Source organism: Meriones unguiculatus, chromosome 14 (genome assembly GCF_030254825.1).
Source record: "Meriones unguiculatus strain TT.TT164.6M chromosome 14, Bangor_MerUng_6.1, whole genome shotgun sequence".
In the NCBI taxonomy this organism is placed as follows: domain Eukaryota; kingdom Metazoa; phylum Chordata; class Mammalia; order Rodentia; family Muridae; genus Meriones; species Meriones unguiculatus.
The window spans coordinates 68,012,117-68,022,196 of NC_083361.1; the positions used below are offsets into that span (position 1 = coordinate 68,012,117).

General features: G+C 52.9%; 1 protein-coding gene and 1 long non-coding RNA gene across 2 annotated transcripts; one reads left to right on the plus strand and one right to left on the minus strand.

Moving 5' to 3' along the window:
* The first annotated feature begins 2,007 nt into the window (after positions 1-2,007).
* On the plus strand, positions 2,008-4,529 carry Mesp2 (mesoderm posterior bHLH transcription factor 2). The gene is made up of 2 exons (XM_021658934.2): positions 2,008-2,838; positions 3,602-4,529. The coding sequence occupies exons 1-2, from the start codon at positions 2,008-2,010 to the stop codon at positions 3,869-3,871; spliced, it is 1,101 nt and encodes a 366-aa protein (XP_021514609.1). The 3' UTR covers positions 3,872-4,529.
* Positions 4,530-4,532: 3 nt separating this feature from the next.
* On the minus strand, positions 4,533-8,487 carry LOC132647242 (uncharacterized). The gene is made up of 3 exons (XR_009585596.1): positions 7,989-8,487; positions 7,756-7,865; positions 4,533-7,596 (listed from the first exon to the last, which is right to left on the minus strand). It is a non-coding gene; the product is annotated as an uncharacterized LOC132647242 (long non-coding RNA).
* Positions 8,488-10,080: the final 1,593 nt, after the last annotated feature.

Sequence of the window (10,080 nt, forward strand, 5' to 3'; positions counted from 1 at the left end):
CTGGAACTCGCTCTGTAAACTAGGCTGGCCTCGAACTCAAAGATCTGCCTGTCTCTGCCTCCCGAGTGCTGGGGTTAAAAGTGTGCACCACTGCCACCCAAATTCTTGACAACTTTTTACAAATTGTTATTTACTTAGTGTGCTCGAATATTTCATTTACTTGCGTGTCTGTGCACCACATGAGCCTGTTGGGCCCCCTGGAATTGGGGTTACAGATAGTTGTGAGCCATTATGTGGGTGCCGGGAATTGAACCCAGGTCCTTTGTAAGAGTAACAAGTGCTCTTAAACACTGAGCCATCTCTCCGGTCCCTTTCAAGCACTCTTGTCACACTGACCTTGACTTCCTGATTCCTGATATTTTAAATTATATTCCGCTTCTGCTCAAAAGTCACAGAGGCTCGCCATGGCCTTGAGAATAAAACCCAACTCCTCAGCCTGGTTCCACACGTGCCTGGCCCTCACACCACCACCACCACCCTCGCAGCAAGCTGCATCCCACCACCAGGCCTTTCCCTTCTGGAATGTTCTCCATGACCCCTCTCCCTAGTGAAGTAATGCTCTTGATTCGAGGCCTGGTGGGATCCAATCAGCCTCTGTGGCCAAGGCCCCTCTACAACCAGGGGCTCATTTAGTCCTTTGCTTTCAACCTCAGCTCCTTTCCTGGAGATCATGCAGGACATGGAAGCCTTGTTTAAACAGTAATTATTGCTAAGGGGGGCCTGTCATTGGTAAGTGTTGTCACCTCAGCTATTTCTGACAGCAGTCCCGGGAGCGGGCGCCATGCTTATTCCTGTATTGCCAACCAGAAGGACAAACTCAGGTAGGTTAAAAAAAAGCAGACAAGTGCCCATAAGCGCTCTGACATGTTACTAGCTGTGTTTTATTTGTTTTAGTTTTTTGAGACACAGTCTCATGTAGCCAAGGCTAACCTCACACTTTCTATGGAACTAAGGATGGACTTGAACTCCTGGTCCTCTTGCCTCCATCTCCCAAGTGCTTGGAGTACAGCCACAAGCCCCCTCACTGGTGGCAGTATTCGGGTTTTGGTTTGTTTTTCTTTTCTGGGACAAGGCCTTAGTGAGTAGTGCAGGCTGACCTCACACCCCCTACCTCAGTCCTCCTGCCTTAGTCTCCCAAGTGCTAAATTACTAGTATTTGTCACACCTGACTGTGCCAGTCCCTTCTTTATAAATCGGCAGGTGCAATTAAAGCCCACTGTAAGGGCTTTCAGGACCAGTGAGGGCCAGAAGCCACTCTGCAGCAGCTACTACTGAGGAGGGACCAAAGGCTCAAAGGAATTAGCGACTTCAAGGTAACACAAGGCATCACGTTGGCTTTGGCTTCCACTTCCTTCCATTTCCACTTTCACATTCTTTCTCTCCGGGCTGCTAGGTACCATTTTTAGGGTGTGGAGATACTGCTGACTTTCTTAGTGTCATTCAGCAAATTAGCTAATACGGGGGGGGGGGGGGTCTGAGAAAACCCACAACATGGCCTGTCACTGTGGCCGAGAGCATCTGGGCCTGTCCCTGGGCCAGTCTGATCCAGCACACCCGAAGGCATTGATAGGCATGGCCCATCAAAGGCTAATGATGAAGGGGTGGCCACTTCACAAGCTGGCCGGTGAGGCACGGGAGGGACAGCCAGGTACCCAGCAGCCCTCGGAACTGCCATCCACGGTGGCGGTGGGTCCCTGTACTCACCCGCAGTAGCGGGGCGGAGTGCGGGTGCGGGTCGGTGAGAAGCTTAGCAACTCCATCCAGATGTGAATTGTCCCTCCCACACTTCCCGGCAGCAGGGGCCTCCATTAGAGCCTCGGAGGGGTCAGAATCCACACCTCCGCAAATGGGCCCGCTTTCCCAGGGCCCCCCTGCCCAGACCTTCCCTGGGCATTGTGGGTTTTGACACCTCTCTGCAACCTGGCAGGGGACCACCTCACACCTTTGGTCCGGATAAAAGCTAGGGCCTGGAGGTGACGGGTCCAGCTTCCCAGAGTCACACCAGCCATGGCCCAGTCGCCTCCTGCTCAGGGCCTCCCGGGCCTCGACCACTGGGTCTTCTCAGAGGGCTGGGGCTGGACCCAGCCCTCGGACTCCACGTCTCCGGCCTCGTCCTCGGACTCGTCCGGATCGTGTCCCTGCTACGCCACCCGCCGCCCCTCACAGTCCCCGGCCCGCAGCGCGCGCAATACCCAGGCCACCCCGACGGCGCCCCGACGAGCACGGCCGGCGCCGGCAGGAGGACAGCGGCAGAGCGCCAGCGAGCGCGAGAAGCTGCGCATGCGCACGCTCGCCCGCGCGCTGCAAGAGCTGCGCCGCTTCCTGCCGCCGTCCGTGGCGCCCGCCGGCCAGAGCCTGACCAAGATCGAGACGCTGCGCCTGGCCATCCGCTACATCGGCCACCTGTCGGCCGTGCTGGGCCTCAGCGAGGACGGTCTGCGGCGCAGGCGCCGACGGAGTGCGGACGCTGCGTCCTCTCACCGATGCCCTCTGTGCCCCGACGGCGACAGCCCCTCACAGGCTCAGATGCTCGGCCCTGGCCTGGGATCAGCCATCAGTAGTGGGGTGTCCTGGGGGTCCCCGCCCGCTTGTCCTGGACCCCGAGTCTCACCTGAAAACCTTGGGAGCAGAATCCCCTACGTGGACCCCTGGGTGACACCTCCTTATTGTCCCCAAATACAGTCACCTTTGCACCAGTCCCTAGAGAGAGCCCCTGACACCCCTCAGTGGACACCACCCCAAGCCTGTCCTGACATGCAGCTATCCCCAGAGCCCAGGAACCAGGCTGGACACTGGACACCAAACACTGCACCTGCAGAGCTGACTGAGGCGTACCAGGTAGGTCTCAGGACCCCTGCGGTGGTATCCACGCTTCAGATGGAAGCAGAGTGGGGGGGCCTCTAGTTCGGTCAGGGTTTCCTACCCTTCAAGTCCCAGGTTATCCAGTGAGGGGGAAATGGAAGGAACCTTATTGACACCTGTAGGGGAAGAGATGAGGTCTGGGAAGCCACTGCTACACTCGCCATCACTGCTATGCAGCAGTCACCGCAGCCTGGCGAAGAGAGGGTGGCCCTTGGACTTAAACAGAAGCCAGGATGGAGGCTGAGGGGTTTCACTGTCGGGGAATTCTAAGTTCAGTGCAAAAGGGAGTGCAAGAGGGGTATTGGCAGCACTTCCCGAATAGATTCTTCCGGAGTTGGTGGCCCGCGTGTTTTCTTTGGGATTCATTCATTCATAAATGCTTTGTGGTACATAAAAGATTACAGTAATGACTAAGTTTTACCAAGCCCTCAATGTTTGCCTCCGCTGTTCTTTGTATCTGGTTATTCATCCCTGCTAATACAGCCCTATGAAGCATTAGCATCCCCATTTTACAGGTGGGAAAACGGAGATGAAGAGGCTTCTCATAGCTAGTGAGTAGCAGAGCTAGGATCTGAAGGTTGGCAGTGGGTCTCTGGAGCCGGTGCTCTTGACCTCTGTGTTCCACTGTGCTGTTCCCTTGGGGCCATCAAGACACTACCAGCTACTCCTGGGGGAAAGAGCCAGGCTTGAGGTCCCCAAGCCAAGGCCAGGTAACAAGCCCTTCTTGTTTCTCTTGCAGAGTCTTTCTGTGTCTCCAGAACCCTGCCTGTCCCTGGGAAGCCTACCCATCCTGTCCCGGCCTTCATGCCAGAGACTAGAGCCTCAACTTCAGTGGGGCTGCTGGGGCCACAGTGCAGAGGTACTGTCCAGCTCCAAGGACCAGCATTCTAGCCCTGCCCTCCAGCCTTCTGTGGCCAGTGCCAACCACACCTTGGGCCTACAGCTCAGTGGCTGTCCTGAACTTTGGCAGGAAGACCTGGAAGGACCCCCCCTGAATATCTTCTACTAATGGCCTTGCCTGCACCCTGTCAGTGTGGAGTTGGGGCTGCCTTGGGAATGCCTTTATCAGCCTCTTCTGTGACATTCGAAGCTTTCCTTAGCTAAGCTAAGGCATTCCCTTAGCTAGGCATTCCCTTTCCTGGATGGTGTGTTGATGAAAACAGTGTCTGGGACAAATAGATAATGGAGACCTTCCCTGGCTGGAGGGGGCTGTGACAATGCCCTCCACTTTTGGGTATCTGGTTCTCAACCTCCTAATACTGCAACCTTCTAAAACAGTTCCTCCTATTGTGGTAAACTCCCGCACCCTAAAATGATCCTCATTGCTACTTTATAACTGTAATTTTCTACTGTTTTAAACAGTAATGTATCTGTTTTCTGATGGTCTTAGGCGAACCCTGTGAAAGGATTGTTTGACACCCCCCGCCCCCCCAAAGGGTCACAACCTACAGGTTGAGAACTACAGGTTCTAGAGGCTCAGAGCTCTTCAGAGCACAGTCTGAGCTGCTCTGATAATGGGGTGGCCTAAGTCTGGGGGATACAGCGGGCTCATGCCCTGCTTGCTGGTGACAGCTGGCCGGAATCTTTTCTGCTGGTTTTATAATTGTTTTATTGTTTGTTTTAATTAAAAAGAAAAAGAAGACCAATAAAATTTTGTTTGCTTCTGGTTTTCTTTTATTGGTGTATATTCCCCCCTTGCCTTTTTAAAAGGAGAAGTTTCTGTTGTGTGGGTAACAAGCCTGCTACTCCTCCCCTTGTACGATCTAGGCCTGCCAAGATGGGCCCCAGCTTGTCAATCTGACAGTGTTTGTTGTACCTGGGTACAGGGCCAGGAGCTTTGTTTGGCCTACCAAGATGGGTGGCTGAATCTTCAGGCTGTGTATGTGCAGTCATGGACAAACAGGTCTGAACGAAGATACTAGATTCCCAGACACCTATGAAACAGGGCCCTTTCACTCTTACGAGAAACATGATGGACTGGTTATCTTGGCACATGCCTTTAGTCCCAGCCTTTGGGAGGCAGAGGCAGGTGGATCTCTGTTGAGTTTGAGGCCAGCCTGGCCTACAAAGTGAGTCCAAGACGCCAGGGCTATTATAGAGGGAAACCCTGTCTCAGAAAACCAAGGAAGGAAGGAAGGAAGGAGGAAGGAAAGTGGTGATGGGAAGGGTCTTGTACACCTTTAATTCTAGCACTCCAGAGACATAAGTAGGTAGCTCTCTGTGAGGCTGATGTGTGTTGCATGTGGCTGTACAGATGTACATACCCCCACATGCGGAAGTCATGCTAGCATCATTAATCACACTCAGTAATGTGTGTGTGTGTGTGCCTCTGTGTGTGTGTGTTTTGCATGCATATGCGTGTGCAGGTGCACACGGACACATGTGGAAGCCAGAACAAGGACTAAGGCTGTTTTCCCCTACCACTGTTCTCCACCTCACTGTCTTGAGAGAGGGCCACTCACTAAACCAGAAGCTCAGTGTTTGGGCTAGCCTGCACCTCACTGCTTTGAGAGAGGGTCCCTCACTGAACCAGAAGCTCATTTTTTGAGCTAGCCTGCACCTTACTGCCTTGAGAGAGGGTCCCCCACTAAACCAAGAGCTCACTGTTTGGGCTAGCCTGGCTGGCCATCTCAGGTTCGCCTGTCTCTGCCTCTCAATGCTGGGGCTGCAGACACACCGAGCCATGCCCAGTTTCTTACAGGAGCCCCAGGGATCCTCATGCTTGAAGAGCAAGCACTGTTACAGACTGAGCCATTTCCCCAGTCCCTCCTCCCCATTTAATCTGAATTCCCTCTTGAAATAACAACCCTCAGATTCAGTCCCATTCTGACTTACTAGATTGTAGAGATTGCTTTTGCTTTCTGCCAGAGGTGATTTAAATTAATAGAACATTGTTCTTTGCTCATAGTTCTGGAGGTTCCAGTCTAGAACAACTTGCTTTTGACCTCATGAAGACAGAGGTCATCCCAAGAATGCACGACAGAGCAGGGCACTTGCTCCAGGAACCTAGAAGCAAAAAGAGAGAGCCTGGGGCCTTCCTGCAAGGTCTCAGCTCCAAATAGTGCCATCCTGGGCACCAAGCCTTCAAAACATGGACCTGTGAGGGCACATGCAAAATCGAAATCAGAACAAGGGGCTTCAATAAGAGTTTCAAGGAACCCTGTTCAGCCTGTCATTAAGTGCCAGAGAAAATTCCTCCCCAACAAATTAGGTAAATTATAGGGAGACCCACAATTAGTACCTAGGTTCTAAATGCAAAAATGTAAAGATGAGGGTTGTACAGGGACATGGAGACCATTTCATTCTTTGGTTACTAGACCATCAGTGCTGTTGCTTGGATGTGGTCCATCTCCAGTAAGCCTAAGAGGATCTGGGGAAAGGACATGAAGATCTATTAGCAGCCAATGTTTTGAGTTGACTGCGGGGGGGGGGGGGGAGGCAGAGAGTTGAAGAGTGAACTTCAAAGGAGGCAAGAGTGAGTGGAATCTTGTGGGATCCCGATGAGGAGTTCAGCCCCTTTCCGAAGTAATAGATTATAGAGGCTACGAGTAGGGGTGAAATGGCCAGTGGGGATCTTGGGCCCTTTCACCTCTTAAAACAAACAAACAAACAAACAAACAAACAAAAAATAGGCACCAGGACTGGGATTTAGCTCAGCTGGCACAGTGCTTGCCTGACACAGAGGAGGCCCTGGGTTCAGTCCCCAATACCACATAGAACTGCATGGTAATAAACCCTGCAATTTCTGCGCTGGGGGAAGAGAGGCAGGAGGGCCATCCTCAGCCGCAGAGCAAGCTCAAGGCCATCACGGGATGCTTCCGACTCGGGATCAAAAACGAGTCATCAAAGCAGTCTAGGTAGATAAAGAAAAGCGGGGGAGATATTGACTCCCTAGACAGAATCTTTGCCACACGATGGAGCTTTTTTCCCTTACCTGTTAGAAGTGGTCTAGTTCCAACTTCAGGGTCTGACAGTCCCCAGGGATTGTCACTGATCCCGTGTGCACGCACACGCACGCACACACACACACACGCTGAAGGTTCAGCCACCTATCACTGTAGGCCAGGTAGATACCCAGGCCCCTGTATCCAGTTACAGATACAGTGGAAATCATAAGAGATCCCACCTGCCCTTCAGGGTTCCTGTACTTGGCACATGGTGGCTGCTCAGAACTAGAGTACTATGACTCAGTCAGGTGGCTCCCAGACTCAAGTGGGTGCAGTGTCCCACTTGGAGAGGTCCAGACAGGATTGGACTCAAAAGCTCTCCCTCATACCTTCATTTTCCAATGGAGGAAACCGATCTAGGGCGAAAGCAACTTCCCCTAGCTCCTAGCTAGGTGTAGGCATTATGCCCTGACTCTAAGTCTGCTGCTCCCTCCTTCCTCAGAGGGCATGGGTCTTGGTGTTGGTCTTAAGAGATCTGACCCCAAGGCAAACCAGACGAGTGCCAAGCTTCCTGTGATTCGCACTTCTGTAGGGTGAGCTCCCAAACGGACAAGGACAGAGGGAGGTCCTCCTTGCCACAGTCCCCAGCGCTGAGGACCCCCCGGGATGGTAGGGAGAAGACCCACCTGCCAACTGCGACTAAACATGAGCATCCTCCGGAGTTTGGCAGCCTGTCCCCAGCTCCCTTCCCTGTGTTCCTTTCCGGCCACCTCCTACAGAGACGGCGGTGCACCTCAATCAAAGCAACCAAAGCAACTGGCTGGAGTTCTCTGGAAGGCTGGACAGCCTGGAGAAAGAAGAGCCAGCTCAAGTTACTCCCGCCCCTTTTTGTTCCCTAGAAGCAGGCAGGCTCAGCCCAGCCTCTCAGAACTTTAACCCCACCCTGTTCCCCCAACACACACACCCCCACACCCATCCCTTGTCTCTGAGTCTCATGTAGACTAACCCTGAGTTACATCTCAAAGCAGAAAAGAGCGGTGATGCTTGGTGGCTGCCTGGATGACCGGGGACCCTTTTATCATCTTGAGGAGACGCTGTCTGAGCACTGCAATGGCCCTTTGAAAGAGATGCCATGCTTACTCTATATGCAGGCAGTTGAGGCTTGGAGGAGTGGGCATGCTTGCTTGGCTCGGACTCAAGGCTGCACTAAAGGTTAACCCAGCTGGGTCCATCCCTTACCTTTAGCTGCTAGGGCTGCTGCTGCTGCCTGTCTGAGGCATCTTCATCCCCGCTGGCAATGAGGAGTTCATCCCCTGGCAGGCAGAGGCTGGACAGGCAGCTGACAGCCTTCCGTCTAGTTCGTTTCTGCTCTGTGACCTTGGCCAAGCTCCCGTGGGCGGGCTTTTGGCTCTGGGTATCTTAACTGCGTCTCAGGGACTGGCATCCTCCAGACCAGCATTTTAAGGAGATAGGGAACAGGAGCTTTGTAAATGTGGGTGACACAGACTGGCTCAGCTCCAAGAAAAGGCTAGGTCACTACTAACTTGCAATGCCAGAGTCAGAGGCCAGCTCCTATGCTAGAGTTAGGACTTAAGGTTTCAGGCCTCGTTGCCTTATATCTGTAAAACTAATAGGCCTGGCTGTGCAGCTCCACAGAGAAGCACGCACCTAGCATGTGTTGGGTATGAGCCACAGCACTGAAGAAGTCAAATTCAAAACAAAACAAAAAACAGCTGAGATTAAGATAGCTAAGAAAGCCGGTGGCCCATACCTGGAATCCCAGGGCTCAGAGAGGCAGAGGCAGGCCAGCCTGGGCTACAAGGTGAGTCCTGGACAGCCAAGGCTTCACAGAGAAACCCTATCTTGAAAAACAAAACAAAACAAAAAGATAGCTAAGAAAGAGAGGGTGAGGGTACAATTCTCTCTCTCTCATAAGACAATTCTCCCTCTGATATCCATAGAGCCCAGAACCCACCAGGGACCCAAAATGGTGAGACTGACCCCTCCCCCAGCTGAATGCCAGAAGGCCAAGTGGCAGCCGTGGCTGCTGGGTATGGGCGACAGGAAGAGTTGGCGCAGAGCGAAGGAGCCCGGAGATTTAATCTAGGGCTGCCCAGGGAGCCTCCGGCTGGGCTGCTCACCAAGGCTGGCCTCGGGACCTTGCCCCTCCTTGCCTTTGATATGCAGAGAGAAGGGGGGGAAGTTGGGAGCTTTCCTGGCCCCACTACCTGACCACCCACTTCTCACTTGGGAAGGGAGGCTGCCTGGAGTCAGGAGATAAGGCTAGGGATGGTGGTACTTGCCTCGCAAGGGTCAAGCCATGTGTGAAGTATGTGGATCTTCTTAAGTATGTGGAAACTGAGGCCTCCAAATGGAGATCACAGCTGAGCTGTGGTCTGAATGAAATGAGACCCTCAGGATTCTAGCTGGGAAGGCTGGGCATAGAGATGGAGGCAGGAGGCACAGGAGTTCAAGGCTGTTCTTAGCTACATAGCAAGTGGAGACCAGCCTGGGCTACATAAACCCCTGTGTCCAAAAGTCCATCCAAAAGCGCAAGGGATGATGGCTCAGTTGAGAGTGTCTGCTGCTGAAGCTTGAAGACCCGAGTTCAGAGCCCCTCAAAATGAGCTGGAGAACAAATGAGGAAGACACTCAGTGTGGGCCCACGCTTGGCCTTCACACATGTGCATGCACACGAGCACACACGTATACAAGCACACACACACCTGAGGGCTGGGGTTGGCCAGATACCACGTGCATTCAATTCCAGGACTCGGAAAGCAGAAGCAGGCAGGTTTCCGTGAGTTCAAGGCCAGCCTAATCTACATATAAAGTTCGAGGCCATCCATGGAGACAGGAGGGTCAGTTGGACTCAGTGGACAAGCTCTAGGTCCAGTGAGAGACTCCGCCCCACAAAAAATAAATAAATGGGTGAATAGTGATGGAGGGGATGGTGAACATCTTAGGCCTTCACACTCATGTGTGCTATACCTAGGTGCAAATAAAAAAATTAGGGAGCCTTACAGCAAGCAGCCTTGTAAATCGAGTGACGCGAGTTTGATCCCTGGAACCTAAGTAAAGGCAGAAGGAGAGAAGCAACCCCACATAGCCATCCTCTGACCTCTGCAAGGCTGGTGTCATGTGGGCCACACCCCACCTCCAGTTTGAAAAGCCCTTTGGGTCGGTTCACTGAACTCTGCCTACAGGTGTATTAACCACTCAAGCACGTTTCTAAAACCCGGGAGGTGTCTGAACATTCTCATCTCTCTTCAACGCTTTAAGTACAGGGAGTAACGAAGCTCTTTTTACAAAGTCCCATTCCCAACCCCTA